This window comes from Pongo pygmaeus, chromosome 9, assembly GCF_028885625.2.
Source record: "Pongo pygmaeus isolate AG05252 chromosome 9, NHGRI_mPonPyg2-v2.0_pri, whole genome shotgun sequence".
Lineage (NCBI taxonomy): Eukaryota > Metazoa > Chordata > Mammalia > Primates > Hominidae > Pongo > Pongo pygmaeus.
Genome location: NC_072382.2, coordinates 125,243,750 through 125,260,985, shown reverse-complemented (window position 1 = coordinate 125,260,985; position 17,236 = coordinate 125,243,750). Strand labels below are relative to the sequence as shown.

The window sequence follows — 17,236 nt, the reverse complement described above, 5'->3', positions numbered from 1 at the left end:
CATTCTCAGTCTTGTCCCCTGAGCTTCAAACAGTGTAGCCAATGGCCTAGTATATCTCTGCACTGGCACACTCCATGAGTAGTTCACTCTACATGACTAAATTAAACTCACTGCCACCTCTGCTCCTCAAATCCTTCCTCCTCGACCCAGCATTTTAATGACAATAATACTAATAGGCACATACACATTAACCACAGGCCAGGCATGATTTCTATTTTTTTTTTTTTTTTTACTCTTCTAGGACCCTTTATCTGGGGACATAAATGGACAGGTTCCCTGGGTGGGTGCTGATGAGCCCTTCCCTCCCCTTAGTCCAGTGGCCCCTGAATCTGCCCCATTTCCACGCCCACGTGGATACCACTCCTCTAGCACCTGCCGCTCCTGGGCCATCTAAGGGGTCAACCCTGAGGGAGTACACAGAGAGGTAAGGACCACCCCCACCCCCCCCCCCACCCCACCATTTTCCCTGAGCTCCAAATTTCCATCGGGTCCCACACCCCTTCCTCTGTTGACCAGGGTGCACCATGGACATGGAGCCACATCTTTATGTTGCTCTCTCTTCCTGTCTCCCTTGAGCATTGCTCTTTCACTGCATCCCTGATGCTCTCATGAGATACACTTCTAGGGTAGGGCTCCCCATCACTGAGTGTGACAGTGGAGGAGGAGGGCCAAAGCTTTCAGTCCGGGCCGTGGGGTAGCGAGGGGAGAAGATCCGGCTCCCCAGGTTCACACCTCCATTCCGACATGTCATCACCCCCATGGCCTTGTTCTTGATGCCTGATGGCCACGTTAAGTCACTGGGCTGAAGAATTACTCAAGAGCAGGGACTACGTCTTCATCTTGGAATCCCTTACATGGTGCCTAGCAGGCAGCAGGGCCAGGCAGCCAGTTAATGCTGGGCCACAGGTTTTCCATTATACCATGCCCAAATGCCCGGCCTGGAGAGCTCTGGGGGGAGGTATCCATCCTCCACAGCCCCGGAGGGGCTAGGACTCAACTCTGAACACCTCCCAGGTGTGATTTTTCTCACAAGAATATTTGGGAGCAACCTGGTGCTATAGACTCAGTGTTGGTGCCCCACCCCCAAATGTATATGTTGAAATCGTAACCTCCAGTGCAATGGTATTAAGAGGTGGGGCCGTAAATCATGAAAGTGGAGCCCTCATGAATGTAATTAGTGCCCCTACAAGGGGGCTGAATAGATCAGAGTTCTCCTTTTTACCATGTAAGGACACAGCAAGAAGACAGCTGTCTATGAAGAAAACAGGACCTCACCTGAATGCCCAAATCTTGATCTTGGACTTCCCGGGGTTCCAAAATGGAAAGAAATAATTTTCTGTGATGTATAAGACACCCAGTCTATGGTATTCTGTTATAGCTGCCTGAACTAAGACACCCGGGTGCTCGGTTTCTCAACATAACTCAGTGGCAGCTGGGTGCCGTGGCTCACGTCTGTAATCCCAGAACTTTGGGAGGCCGAAGCAGGCAGATCACCTGAGGTCAGGAGTTTGAGACCAGCCTGGCCAACATGGTGAAACCCTGTCTCTACTAAAAATACAAAAATTAGTTGGGCATGATGGCGGGCACCCAGCTAATCCCAGCTACTCAGGAGGCTGAGACAAGACACACGCTTGAACCCAGGAGGCGGAGGTTGCAGTGAGCCGAGATTGCATCACTGTACTCCAGCCTGGGTGACAGAGCAAGACTGTCTCTAAAAAAACAAAATCAAACAAACAAAAAAACATAACTTACTGGTTTCCAATCATCCATAAAGAATACTCACTCCTTATCACAGCAGGATGTGGCATGACCAGGCACTTGCCTACCTGTCCAAAGGCCTTTCCTGGCCACTCACTAGCTACCTCTCTCCTAGGATGTGACGCTGCAGCAACACTGAAGTATTTGTGGTTCCTGAACATGCCTTGCTTTCTCCCGCCTCCATGCTTATGTACATCTTGTTCCCTCGCTTGCAAATGCTGTCCATGTGACAGACTCCTACTCCTCTTGCAGTTCTCAGCTGAAGCACAGCCCCCTCTGTGGAGTTTTCTGGAAACCCTCCCACCCCTGCCCTCACCCCAAACAGAGTAGCTGTGTTTCTCTGGGGCAAGTTTAATTCCCCGAGCCTTGGTTTTCCTAAACTCTAATATGCAGATAATGGCATGTACTTGATAGGGCTGTTGAGAGGTTTATATTTTAAAATGTATGCAAGGTTTATTGCACAGGTTTAAGCACATAGTAAGCACTTAGTGAACTTCTTTATTTATTTTCTTTTGAGACAGAGTCTCACTCTGTCATCCAGGGTGGAGTGCAGTGGTGCAATCTCAGCTCACTGCACTCTCTGCCTCCTGGACTCAAGTGATTCTCCAGCCTTAGCCTCCTGAGTAGCTGGGACTACAGGCGCACACCACCACACCCGGCTAATCTTTGTATTTTTAGTAGAGACAGGGTTTTGCCATGTTGGCGGCTGGTCTCGAACTCCGGGCCTCAAAGGGATCCACCCAACTTGGCCTCCCAGATTGCGGGGATTACAGGCATGAGCCACCACACCCAGCTTTTAAAATTCTTCAGTTTTATTACCTTATGCATAATTTCTTAAGTCATTTATTACATTATATTATAATTGTTTATTTGTAGGTATATCACACCATAAGAGAATCAGCTTCTTGAGGGGGAAATGCCACAACTTAATCTATTTATCTGGAGTGTCAATGTGTGACATTTGCAGATGCTCAATATTCTACACCTTCTTTCTGTCTTTGCTTTTTCTTTTTCTTTTTTTTTTTTTTCTTTTTTGAGACAGGGTCTCACTCTGTCACCCAGGCTGGACTGCAGTGGCACAATCTAGGCTCATTACAACCTTCGCCTCCCAGGCTCAAGGGATCTTGTACCTCAGCCTCCCAAGTAGCTGGGACCACAGGCGCATGCCACCATGCCCGGCTAATTTTTTGTATTTTTGATAAAGACGGGGTTTTGCCATGTTGCTCAGGCTGGTCTCAAACTCCTGAGCTCAGGCAATACACCCACCTCTGCCTCCCCAAGTGCTGGGATTACAGGGGTGAGCCACGGTGCCCAGCTTTGTCTCTGCTTTGTCAGGAACAGAAGGCTGGGTGCAGTGGCTCACGCCTGTAATCCTAGCACTTTGGGAGGCCGAGGCGGGTGGATCACGAGGTCAGGAGATCGAGACCATCCTGGCTAACACGGTGAAACACCATCTCTACTAAAAATACAAAAAATTAGCCGGGTGTGGTGGTGGGTGCCTGTAGTCCCAGCTACTCGGGAGGCTGAGGCAGGAGAATGGCGTGAACCCGGGAGGCGGAGTTTGCAGTGAGCCGAGATTGCGCCGCTGCACTCCAGCCTGGGCGACAGAGCCAGACTCTGTCTCAAAAAAAAGAACAGAAGAGTGTAAGATCTGGTAGGAAACTGAGAGTAAAATGTTATGATAGCGAGAATCAGAGTGCAAGCCCCTATCATTTATTAAGCATCCACTTAATGGCTCTTTACAAATGTTTTCTCATGTATTCTTTACAAGAAAATCCGATGGACATCAAATTTTTACAAAGGAGGAAACTAAGGTTGAGGGTTGGGTAACACTAAGTAAATTGACTTTACAAATGCACAATTAGGTTGGGTGCAGTGGCTCACACCTGTAATTCCAGCACTTTGGGAGACAGAGGCAGGTGGATTGCTTGAGGTCAGGAGTTCTAGACCAGCCTGGCCAACATGGTGAAACCCCGTCTCTACCAAAAAATACAAAAGTTAGCCAGGCGTGGTGGCACACACCTGTAGTCCCAGCTACTTGGGAGGCTGAGGCAGAAGAATCTCTTGAACCTGGGAGGTGAAGGTTGCAGTGAGCCAAGATAGTGCCACTCTTCCAGCCTGGGTAACAGAGCAAGACTCTCTCAAAAAAAAAAAAAAGAATGAATTAATGTCCTGTATTCCATATACACACACTTCGGGGAAGTTACCTATTTTGCTTTCTACTGGAAACCTGGAAGAATTTTTCTTATCTCTGAGACAATCTCCATTTCCTAATAAACACATTTTCATAAAAATCAACCCTTCTTGCTGATGCCACACCCACCCAGCAAATGTATGTCACAGTCCTTCAACCTATGCTCTACTCCCGTCATGGTTCCAAAGGCTTTCCTTCAGGACAGAGCGTCAATGTGAATAAGGAAAAAACCTTTCTCAGAAATCCTTAGGTTTGAACACCATATTAAGGCATTCCACCCACTGCTGTGTATAGTAGGGTAGCTATGTAGTCTCTAAATACTATAACTGTTCTGAACCTTAAACAAAAACAAGAAAAGAAAACGTTTTATTAAACCAGTTGAAAGTGCATCTGGTACTGAAAGATTATAATTTGAATCTTTAAAATAGAAGAAATCAATGCTAATTTTTTTGCCTGCTCTATGAAACAATCTTTCATGGTACAATTGATGATGTGGTTTGGAAAATTAGAAGAAGCCACAGAAAAAAAATCCATAATATCCACCTCATCCTTGACCATTTTCAGTCAGTGACAATACTACCCAGCTCCACCTGCCACCCAGGGGCATTACGAAGAGTAAAGAAGATAACTGCAGGGAGGCCTCACCAGTGCAGGAAATGCCGCCATTCACGGCTTGGTGCACTGTCCCTCAGAGGGGGCCAGAACGAGGAGCACAGGCCAGATGCCCACCACTGCCCACATCTCCCCAGGGTTCCAATCTCACCCCAGGTCAGAACATCACAGATCAACGTCCTAAACACCTGGAGACTCTTAACTGGATAGGAAGAATTAGGTGCAGAGCGTAAGTTAGTTCTGAGCTGAGCCTAGGAGACTAATTTGAGCTCCGAAAACTTGTTCTCTCCAGGAGAAGGAACCCAGCAGCCAAGAAGAGAAGAAAGACTTTCTTCAGAAGGGCTATGGTGAGTGAACACATACTAGAGCCAATTTCTGAGGTTTTGGGGGTGGGTGGGGTGGGCCGGTCACAGGGACCACCAGAGGAAGCATACTCCTGACCACATTCTCTCTGTTCCTCATACTCTCCAAAGCAAGTTGATGCAAAACAACAGCCCCATCCACCTAAGCAGTCGCTTAGGGGACTGCGAGTGGGCCAGGATGGGAACAAAGGACCAGTGAAGAAATCGAGAGAGTTTTTCTGGGCACAGGTTTAGATGGAAGAACCTTTGTAACATTTCCTGTGGTTGGAGGAGTGAGTGGTTAGAGAGGAGAAGTTAGAATAGAATTTATATCAATGTAAAGTCCCAAATACCAAACAAAAGGCAGAGTTATCTCTAGTTAGCAAGCAGCTATGTCCTTGGGAAAAATGTATTAGGGTATATGCATCTCAGCACTACTCATCTCTTCCAGGAATGCCCCAAGCAGCAGAAATAATATAAAGTGAGTTGAGGAACTGTCAATCATAGAACTGGTAGAAGAAGAGCAGGCAAAGACATCACGCTCAGAAACGGACAGTATACTTCTGGAGATGTTTGGTGCACAGCACAGGGAAAGTGGCTGTGCTGGGGGACCTCTGTGGCCTCTTCTAATTTTGAGATTATGATTGCTGCAATCTAGAAAGCTTTGCACAGACAGTGGAGGGTACTCTAGGGACTGAGAGAACTGCCATCAGATCCGATCGTACCTGATTAAGCATCTTGACAAGAATGATTAGTCTTTGCTCCTTGGAAGTGCCATGTCTCCATATACATCAGTCTAAATCGATAAGCTGAACTGTTTTGATTAACAGGGGGCACAAAACTGAGAACCAGGGCAGAACTCACGAGACTTTATAATCTAAAGAAATAAGGACTAGAGAGGTTCCACTCTCTCAACCAGAACAAAATCCCTTTTGACACACCACCCAGCTTTTGCTTGAACACTCCTATGAAGGGGAGAGATTACAGTAGTTCCCCCTTATCTGCGGTTTGCCACCCACAGTCAAGTGTGGTCAGAAGATATTAAATGCAGTGGTGGCTAACGCCTGTAATCCCAACACTTTGCGGGGCCGAAGCAGGCGGGTCACTTGACCTCAGGAGTTGAGAGCAGCCGGAGAAATGTGGCAAGACCTTGTCTCTACAAAAATATACAAAAATTAGCCAGGTATGGTGGCAGGCGCCAATAGTCCCGGATATTCAGGAGGCTAAGGTGGGAAAATCACTTGAGCCCTAGAGGCAGAGGTTGGAGTGAGTTAAGATCACACAACTGTACTTCAGCCTGGGTGACAGAGACCCTATCTCAAAAAAAAAAAGAAAAGAAAAAGAAAAGAAAATATTAAATGGAAATAAACAGTTCAACAGTTTCAAATTACGTGTCATCCTGAGAAGCGCGATGAAATCGCTCGCTGTCCCTCCTGGAACGTGAATCATCCCTTTGTTCAGCATATCCACACTGTATACATGCCACACCCGTTAGTCACTTCGTTCTCAGTTCTCAGATAGAAAATCCAAGCTAGTACAGCTCTATCATGGAAGAGTGCTTTCTTATCCTGAGCTGCAATCCTTCTCACTGACTTCTAACCCTCCAGTTCTATTTCTTCAGCTTTCAGATATCTAAAAATCTCTTTTCCAGGCTAAATCCCTTTCCTTCAACCAGCTCTTTTTTTTTTCCACCCAGTCTGGAGTGCAGTGGCACAATCTTGACTCACTGCAACCTCCACCTCCCGGGTTCAAGTGATTCTGCCTCAGCCTCCGGAGTAGCTAGGACTACAGGCATGTGCCATCACGCTCGGCTACTTTTTGCATTTTTAGTAGAGATGGGGCTTCCCCATGTTGGCCAGGCTGGTCTCGAACTCCTGGCCTCAAGTGATCTGCCCACCTTGGCTTCCCAAAGTGCTGGGATTACAGGTGTGAGCCACCTCACAGGGCCGCAACCAACTCTTATTATAATAATATAGTTATGATCTAATCATTGTTTTCTGGACTCTAATGCATCAATATCCACTTTCAAGGAACTGGAATAATACATGAAATATGGTCATACTAGTACAGATTACAGTGACATCTTCTTCTTTCTTTTAACCCATGTGCCATGCTCCCATGAATGAATTAAAAACTTTCAAAGATCATTTGGTAGTTGTTTCATATTATTGCTTCATATTTGGCTGGCAAATAAAAATATTCTTTCTTTTTCACATGAAATCCTATCAAATTAGGCTCCCTGTGGCAATTCTACACTTGCAAAATAAATCTTTCTTAACATAAATATACAAGATCACATTTCATAGACATTTCAAGGCTTCACAGTGAGCCAGTCATGGTGGCTCACGCTTGTAATCCCGGCACTTTGGGAGGCCGAAGCAGGTGAATCACTTGAGGCCAGGAGTTCAAGACCAGCCTGACCAACATGGCGAAGCCCCGTCTCTACTAAAAATATAAAAACTAGCGGGGCATGGTAGCACGTGCCTGTAATCCCAATTACCCTGGAGGCTGAGGTGGGAGAATCTCTTGAACCCAGGAGGCGGAGGTTGCAGTAAGCTGAGATTGTACCGCTGCACTCCAGCCTACGTGACAGAGCGAGATTCTGTCTCAGAAAAAAAAAAATTAAAAATTAAAAAATTAAAAAATCACATTTCCATTAAAAAGAAAATATCTCCTTGATTTCCACACATTGTTCTACACAAAATAATATTAAATCTTGATTATATCATCCTTGGTGTTCTCTACCCCCTCTCAGCAGAGGGTCCACCATAATTTGATAAATGTGGTAAAAGTACCTTCTGCTTTTTCACCCAGTTTGTTGATAAAAACGATAAACAGAGCTAGACCAAAAGCAGAGCCCCTGCGGTAGGCCAGCTGAGACTTTGTTTTAGTTAACATCAATACCATCAACTTTCTGTAGGCAAAGAAGTTTAACTTGCTACAGCAAATTTACCTCTGTCTACCATTCACAGGCACCGCACAAAGCAGGTGCTGGCTGGTCCTCACACTGAGTGCTTAGTTAGCTGTATCTCCAATCCTCAACCAACCATTGAAGAGCTTCCATATTCTCATTGCATCCTAGACATCCCACCTCATTTTTCATTAACCCTGCTGCCATCTGACACCATCCAACACCTGACATCCTGGGCTGTGCAACTTCCTCAGGCACAAAATGCCCTTCACCTCCTGATCCACATTGTACCCAACCTATAGGGCATGACTCAAGTCCTAACTCCACTGTAAAGTTTTTTGTTGTTTTCTTTTTCTTTTTCTTTTTTTTAGACGAAGTCTCCCTCTGTTGCCCAGGCTGGAGTGCAGTAGCGCGATCTTGGCTCACTGCAACCTCTGCCTCCCAGGTTCAAGCGATTCTCCTGCCTCAGCCTCGGAGTAGCTGGGATTAGAGGCACATGCCACCATGTCTGGCTAATTTTTGTAGTTTCAGTAGAGATGAGGCTTTGCCGTGTTGACCAGGCTCATCTTGAACTCCAGATCTCAAGTGATCCGCCCGCCTTGACCTCCCAAAGTAATGAGATTACCGGTGTGAGCCACCATGCCCTGCTCAGTATGAAGTCTTTTCAACCTATTTGGTTTGCCACATGTTGACTTCTTTTGCTGAACACAAAAAGCCTCCAGGACCAGCCCCTTTGTGTTGTTCCTTCTCCTTTCTGGGGTGAAAGTTTTGTCTTTCTAATCAGTCAAGCACAGAGGTCTGAGGCTCTCCCATTCCTCTTCAGTTTTCCACATTTTTTGCACAGAGCAGAGGCACAATCTTCCTCAAACATTCCACCCTACCTCCTCTATTCTTTGCCCCCATCTCGCCCTCCGAGTTGGACCTTACCTTTCTTCCCGCGCTCGAGGACTCAGGAACCTGCTAGAATCATCATCGTGGCTGCTCTGCTGACTGCTCTGTTGGCTGCTGAGGAAAGACACAGGATATCAACCGTTAACTTCAGCTTCTTTCTCAACCCTGGGGGAGGTCACTTAGACTTCAACTAGACAAAGACATGGGGTTACAAAATTTTAAAGATACAAGTTCCCCCAAGTAAGTCTAGCATAGAGAATGCACAGTTAGACCATATGAGAAATGACACAAGGCTGGTAAAATCCCCAGCCATCACACCTGCAGACTGTCTGTTGCCAGCCAAAACAGAAGAGGCCCATCTCGCCCTGCTGTCACACTCTTCCCTGGCTATATAAACCTCAAGGAGCAAATGCCTCCAGCATTCTCTCTACCCACTCCTCTTCCTGTCTCTGATGGGATTATAATCCCATTCTCCTCAGCCCACCGGAGACTCTCAAGCCACTGACGTGGACTGGGTGGGGTGTTGTGGGGAGGGTGTGAGATGTGTGGGAGGAGGGAGATTCCAGTAAGACAGAAGACTGGATGGGGCCAGGGGTCACCTAGTCTGCTTCTCCAGTAAGGCAAAAGGCTGGGTGGGGTCGGGTCACTTAGTCTGCTACTCTGCCTCCGGGGGAGGCTGAGGAGGATGAGAAATAGAAGAAGGAACAAAGGGTGGAATCTCCACACCTTAAGGCACTGTAAGTGAGATAATTACACAGCTTTAGTTCAGGCAGAGTTCTTTTGGGAGGTCATATCTTATAGTAATACGGGAAAGAATGGACTTTCCTCTTACTCCAGAGAAAGAAAAGCTTATCAGACATTTCATGACACTAACTGCTCGCATAGCTGATGAACAAATCATTTTTATTAATTATTATTAAATACTCCAGCCATGTGATCAGGAGTCCACAAACTAGAAACTCTAGGCTGAATCTAGAGCCACGTGTTTTTGCTCAGCCCCGTGAGCTAAGGGTAGCTTTTGTAGTTTTTAGTGGTTGGAAGAAAAAAAATCCAAAAAAGAATATTTCATGACAGGTGAAAATGGTGTGAAATTTAAATTTAGTGTCCACAAACAAAGCTTTACTGGAACACAGCTAAGCCTACATTTACATATTATTTTTGGCTATTTTCCTGCTACCATGTCAAAGCTGAGTGGTTAAGGCAGAGTTGAGTAACTAAGGCAGAGTTGTGGGCACCATAGGCCCACAAAGCCCACAATGCTCACCATCTGGCCCTTTACAGAGAAAGTTGGCCAACCCCTGCTTTACATAGGTTCTATTAATAATAAATCCTTATTACCAGGAAGTTGGCCAACCTCTGCTTCACATAGGTTCTATTAATAATAAATCCCTATTACCATAAATGTCACTATAACCAAGGCTACCACATAACCAACATTTTCTCCTTGTTCTGGTGGATCACCTACTGCACTAAGGTTCATTGGTCTCTATAGAGTATATTCCTTAGCCTAGATGCTCAGTAGAATGCAAACTGGACAATCTTGCCAAGCAAGTGCTTGCTCCAGTGTCTGTACACTCTCAGCCAAAGCACATGAGTTCTGTGGTTACAGTTACCACATGCTCTTATGTTCCGCTCTTCCAGCAAGAAGGAAATGACCTGAAAAGCAATTTACATCCAATTTTCAAACACAGACACAAGCAACCACACACTTTACCACACACACCAGAAACCAGAACAGCGCCGTACACAAAAAACCTCCGGTTGCTCGGCAGAACTCACTGTGTACGGAATCCCTTTCTCTTTCTCTTCCATGCAGCACGTTTTTACAGCTTGTTCACTATGCAGTGGCTGCTCATCATTTTCACTTTGCCAGCTCGGATGGATTTGTCTATTACCAACTCCACATAACCAAATTTCACTATAATGTCGTTAACTCATGAGATGTCTTACTGGGAACTGGCCTGTTATATGAATCAAGCATCCCCTTATATACAACCTGGGACAAGTGTTACTCCACAATAGGCAGCACACAGATGACTGTAACTCAAATTCCAAAGCCCACACAGCTCCAGAAGCAGGGTCTACACCGTGGAAGAACACATCATTTACAACAGTCAACAGGGCTCAACCAAGCCAACCACAGTCAGCATTGCAGCCTCTTCAAAGCAGAGGTCAAACTTGACCCCATTGAGCCAGGATGGGCTGGTTCTTCCTAGTCCCTCTATCCTCCCCCGGCAATCAAAATTTTAAACTAATAAAGGGGGCTCCCAGAACTCAAGGCCATCTACCAGGGTTTCAGAAAAATAATTCTAAGCTGACATTTGCAAGTTTACCCACTAGATGGCATTGTTGACTTCCAAACCCAAACTACAACAAGGAAAACCAATAAGGAGCCTCAGGAACCAGAACCAGGGACCGCTTCCTTTCTGGCGCCCCACTCTGGCCTGCCTTCCCATGGCTTAGAAAACAGTTCAAATGGCAGAGGAAGCAGCAATGGGTCATCTTCAAACTGTGTATTGGTTTCAAATAAATATCAAACTACATGCATCCAACAAGTATTCACATCACACTATGTGTACAAGAAGCATCATCAAGACAATGGTTAAGAGTCCACAATATGGAACCAGGTGGGTTGGCTCATGCCTGTAATCCCAGCACTTTGGGAGGCTGAGACTGGAGGATCGCTCAAACCCAGGAGTTCCTGATCAGCCTGGGCAACATGGTGAGACCCCATCTTTATAAAAAAAAAAAATTAGCCAGGCATGATGGTGTACACCTGTAGTCCCAGCCACTCAGAAGACTGTGATGGGAGGAAGGAAGGAAAAAGAAAGAAAAAGAGAAGAGGCCGGGTGTGGTGGCTCATGCCTGTAATCCCAGAACTTTGGGAGGCGAGACGGGTGGATCACCTGAGGTCAGGAGTTCAAGACCAGACTGGCCAACATGGTGAAACCTCATCTCTACTAAAAATTAAAAAAAAAAAAAAAAAAATTAGCCAGTCTTGGTGGCAAGCGCCTGTAATCCCAGCTACTTGAGAGACTGAGGGCAGGAGAATCACTTGAACCAGGGAGGCGGAGGTTGCAGTGAGCGAGATCGTGCCACTGCACTCCAGCCTGGGCAACAGAGTGAGACTCCATCTCAAAAAAAAAAAGAGAAGAAAAGGGAAGGGAAATGGAAAGGGAAAAGGAAAGGGAAGGGAAGAGAAAGGGAAAGGAAAGGAAGGGAGAAGGAAGGGAAAGGAAGGGAGAAGGAGAAGGAAGGGAGAGAGAAGGGAAAGGGGAAGGGAGGGAAGGGAGGGGAGGGGAGGGAGAGGGAAAGGAAGGGAGACGGGAGGGAGGGGAAGGGGAGGCCACTAACAGATAAAACTGTCTTTTGGAAACTCCGAAAAAGAAGCTCTAAACTAGGATTTGGAATGACTGCCTTGGCACCGATGACTGAAAGATGCCTTAACACTGCAAAGAAGGGAATTGTATAAGCAACTGTTTGCCATTCGCTCAAGAAAGCTAGTCCAGTGACAGTTCCATTTATCACTTACCATTTCCATTTCCATTTTCCATGTACCACTCTCAAGTACCCAGCACTGTGCTAGGGGAGGGGAGGGGAGGAGAGGGGAGGGAAGGGAGAATGAAAGGGAGGGGAGGGAGAGGGGAGGGGGAGGGGGAGGGGACGGAAGGAGGAGAAGGGGAGAGGAGGGGAGGGGGAGAGGAGGGGAGGGGGAGAGGAGGGGAGGGGGAGAGGAGGAGGAAGGGAGGAGAGGGGAGGCAAAGGAGAGGGAAAGAAAGAGAAAAAGAAAGAAAGAAGGAGGAAAGAAAGAGAAAGAAATGTGAAGTATGAAAAAGAGCATCTGTCATATTTTAACTGCTATGTAAATGCTAGGTGCCATTATCCTATATGCAAGGCATCATTTTGTGAGTTATAGGAAAAGAAAGACGTGAACCAAACAAGGATCCTGCTCTCAAAGTGCTTAGAATCTGGAAAGTAAGACTCAATATAAATAACTATGTTTAAAAGCAGAAAAATGATAACTCTCAATGGTATATATTAAGTGCTATGGGAACACAGAATGCAGAAATGTCATGTCCTTCTGGGACCAATAAGACAATTCTGTCTTAACAACAAGATTTTTGTGCTGCCACTTAAAACTGGATAGACTCAAGACATGCAGAAATGAGAAGAAAAGGCATTCTAGTTCAATTCCGTTTACCACTCTCATGTACTCGGCACTGTGCTAGGAGACAGTACTGTAAAGATGATCAGGACAAGGTCTCTCCAGCAAAGAGCTCCCAGTCTAAGACATACAAATATTCACTGTGGACCGTGATGCAACAACAGCAGAAAAATGAACAAGGTGTCGTTGGTGGACACCTCTGTTGGAAAGCTCCAGGGAACACATCAGAGAGGTGAATATTGAGCTGGAGGGACTCTAGATAAATCCACAGTGGCAACAGGCATAGGGCATATATAGGATCTTTCCTCCCCCAGTACCCTCGGCAGAGGCCTGGCCCTATTTCCTCCCATTATTTGAGCTTGTTTTTCAACAGTCTTAAAGAAGTTAAATGGGCCAAGTGTGGTGGCTCACACCTGTAATCCAAGCACTTTGGGAAGCCGAGGCGGGTGGATCACCTGAGGTAAGGAGTTCAAGACCAGCCTGGCCAACATGGTGAAACCCCATCTCTACTAAAAATACAAAAATTAGCCAGGTGTGATGGTGCACGCCTATAATCCCAGCTACTCAGGAAGCTGAGGCAGGAGAATCACTTGAACCTGGGAGGTGGAGGTTGCAGTGAGCCAAGATCGTGCCACTGCACTCCAGCCTAGATAACAGAGAGAGACTCCATCTCAAAAAAAAAAAAAGTTAAATGGATGAATTGATGCCAACACTCCTCCACTCAATCCCATGAAATAATATTGCTAAGCAGAATTTCCAGAGATTCAGACACTGCCTCACCCTCTCACACACACCCTTTCAATTATTCTCTTATATGAGCCTTTTTCAATGATACAGGCCACCTGGACCCCAGGCAGCTCATGCCGCTCCCTAAATAAACCTACCAGTCTTCTGAGACCATGAAAAGGGCAACCTCCAGGCCAAGGTGTTTATAAAGGAGTGCAGCATGCTACAAGGTCAAAAAGCACATCCCCCTGCACTCCAGGTTAGTCAAGGCCTTCGTGGGAGAAGGCATCCAGTCTGCGTCCGCTCTGGGATTCAGGAGGTTGAAAAGAACTTGGAGAAAGTCCAGAAGAGGGCACTAACAGATGAAACTGTCTGTTAGAAACCCTGAAAAAGAAACTCTAAACTAGGATTTGGAATGTCTTTGCCTGGGCACCGGATGACTGAAAGATGGCTTAACACTGCAAGGAAGGGAATTTGTATAAGCAACTGTTTGCCATTCGCTCAAGACAGCTAGATATGGAACTAGGATGACTTAAATCCCTCCTGCTGTACATTCAAGCTTCAGATAAAATTCATTGTATAAATCAAATTTTGGAACACTAGACCATGTTCCTAAATAAGGTGGGAAGCTCTTGGTAAAATTCTGGGATATTCCTGAGGGAAAGCAGCTGAAGCAGAACCCTGGTTTTGTTTAACACCAGCGTGCTAGTGCAGGAGCTTATCCCGGAAGGTCACATTAATACCAGCAGCACTGGAAGGACTGGGAAAAAGCCATAGGAATCTGAGCCAAAGCACGCTCCACAAGGCAGAAATTCATTAGGCTGTGACCAGGAAGCTCTGCAATGCGGGCTGGGCAAATTCTCATGATTCCAGTGATATCCCTTCCTCCCTCCCTGTACCCAGGACACGTGCAGAAAGTACAAACTAAACCCACAAACAACCAGGAAGCCGTCCTTCTGCCCTCTGAAAGGCACAGCTTCACTGCTAGAAAGACGGAATATGGCAACCTCTACTGAGTAGGTGCTTCCTAGGGAGAAACAGCTCTTTCTCTTCCAGGCAACACTACAGGAGTCACAGCCTCCTATGCCCAGAAGGGGTTCTGAGAGATTCAGGTGGTCCCAAGCTGTCATGGGGGCATGTAGGCTGTAATGCAGTATTTCCAGAGCTTGATGGAAACTACATTTACCCACACCCAGGCTGCATAGACTAATGTACTTCATTTCTTTACTTCTGGCTGCAACTGAGTCAATCTTTCCCGTTAGTATCTCGTGCTAATTAGAAGCTGCAAAAGGCTCTGAGTGGCAGTTATAGATGTCTTCGTTAATAAAAATGGGGAAATACATTATTTTAAGCAGTGATACAGTAGAAATAGCACCAAGGCAGACGAACCTGGGTTTGCCCCCTGGCTTTATTTGTTTTTTGTTTTTCTGGATTGAGGTCCTTGGGACATAGGCTTTGTTTCTTATTAGGCTTCTAACCTTGGCCAAGTCACTTATCCTCCTTTAGCCTATTTCCCGAAAAATGGAGACTTATTGTCATTACTCACAACTTAGTCCTCTATTTATAGAACTGCATAGAGGATTAAGTTGTGAATAATCCAGTCACAGTATCTGAGTTCAGGATATGGCGTCAGAGAGACGCACATTCTAGTCCTGACTCTGCCACTTAGCAGAGGGGGAGATTGAGAAAATTATTTCACTTTTCTAAGAGTCAGATGTGGGTAATAATGCATGCCTTAAAAGATTGCAGTTCTGTTGGATTCAAGATTGCTGTTACTTCAAAAAAAATTAAAAGTTAAAAAAAAAAAACATTGCAGTGGAAATTAGAAATGGTAGAAATCATCTGTAGAACATGTTTAAGGCAGTATCAGGCCCTTGGTGAGTGTATCATAAGTGGTGGATATCTATTACACTGATTATTCAGTTAGTGTGTCAGAATATTTTGAAATAAGCCAGTACATGGGAGAAAGATAACAGAAAAGGCCCTTAGCCTGAAAAGTAGGGCCTCACCACCACTGACAGAAGAGAGAGCTGGGTTTTCATGCTAAATTATTTCTACATGTAAAATGACTCTGGCATTTACTATTTCAGCTTAAGTGGGAAAGGTGTATGGGGGAAGAGAAGGCAGGTAGCAAAGATGGAGAGAATAAAGGAGGAGTTTCTGTGTGCCACCTGGCAAGCAGGTATGGACAAGTCTAATAATAGAAAATAAGTAAACAAACGTGACTGTGGTACTGCCAACTCCTTACAGAACATCCCTCAATATCCTCAAACACCACTTAGAAATAACGTACTTGAGGTGAATATTGAGAATCTGTCTACTGAGTTAGAAGGTTCACTTCTGCCTAATTGCTCCCATGGGAACCTGCAGCAAGGTAGGTAGAATCCCTGGTCAAAGATTCAGGGATTCAAAATCCAGCTAAATATCTTGATAGCTCCTTACAACTCATGAATACTTCTCTAATGGTTCTTGGGACTGGGTGAGGTGGCTCACACCTGTAATCCCAGCATTTTGGGAGGTTGAGGCAGGAGGATCGCTGGAGCCCGAGAGTTTTGAGACCAGCCTGGGTAATACAGTGAGGCTTCATCTCTACAAAAAATAAATTAAAACAAAAATTAGCACGGTGCGGTGGTGTGTGCCTGTAGTCCTAGCTACCAGTGATATGGGAGTTAAGAAGAAATTGAAAGGGCACGGTGGCTCACGACTGTAATCCCAGCACTTTGGGAGGCCAAGGCGGGCGGATCAGCTGAGGTCAGGAGTTCGAGACCAGCCTGGCCAACATGGTGAAACCCCGTCTCTACTACAAATACAAAAATTAGCCAGGCATGACGGCAGGCTCCTGTAATCCCAACTACTCAGGAGGCTGAGGCAGGAGAATTGCTTGAACCCGGAGGCAGAGGTTACAGTGAGCCAGGATCGCACCATTGCTCTCCAGCCTGGGGGACAAGAGCGAGACTTCATCTCAAAAAATAAAAGAAGAAATTATTTAGGCAGATAGTGAGGGTAAGGAAGTCCTCCATAAGATTTTCCTGTTAATGAAAAGCATCCCCCAAATAATTTTCTTTTCTAACAAAGAGCCTGTAAAATCGAGCTGCAGACATAGACAAACAAGCTGGAAGCTTCCATGGGTGAACGCCAGCAGTTGTGCCAATAGGAAAAGGCTACCTGGGACTAGGCATGTTCAAAATGGTGGCTCCATCTTCTCTTCTCTTTGCCAGCCACATGTATGGTAAGGAGCAAACAACATGGTGCCAGCCAAGTGGAAAGCCCATCTGGATAATAAGATTAGGGTGGAATGGCCAGCCTTCCCCCTGGGCTATGTAAACGTCACACCTGGTCCAACCAGTCTGTGAGCCCTATATAAATCAGACACCACCTCCTCAAGCCTGTCTATAAAAATCTGGTACACTCCACAGCGCCGGGCGTAATTCCCATTTGGGTGCCCCTGTCTCACAAGAGTGAGTTGTTCTTTCTCTTTCTTTTGCCTATTAAACCTTCACTCCTAAACTCACTCCTCATGTGTGTCTGTGTCCTTAACTTTCTTGGCATAAGATGATGAACCTCAGGTATTACCCCAGACAACAACGCGGCTTCACCGGGGAGGCTGAGGTGGGAGGAACGCTTGGGCAGAAGAGATC

At 45.9% G+C, this 17,236-nt stretch overlaps 1 protein-coding gene across 16 annotated transcripts in view; it reads right to left on the bottom strand.

Moving 5' to 3' along the window:
* Nucleotides 1-17,236, bottom strand: part of GRAMD1B (GRAM domain containing 1B) — a 267,819-nt gene that overhangs the window by 135,872 nt on the left and 114,711 nt on the right. For 11 of the 16 annotated variants that reach the window (XM_063671523.1, XM_063671524.1, XM_063671525.1 and 8 more), the window contains one exon: nt 8,744-8,821. The exons of 1 other annotated variant lie outside the window; for it this stretch is intronic. In XM_063671523.1, coding sequence (XP_063527593.1) covers nt 8,744-8,821 — 78 coding nt within the window. Of the gene's footprint in view, nt 1-8,743; nt 8,822-9,025; nt 9,160-17,236 lie in introns of those variants that run through there. 4 more of the 16 variants (XM_054437571.2, XM_054437561.2, XM_054437567.2 and 1 more) reach the window with 2 other exon arrangements.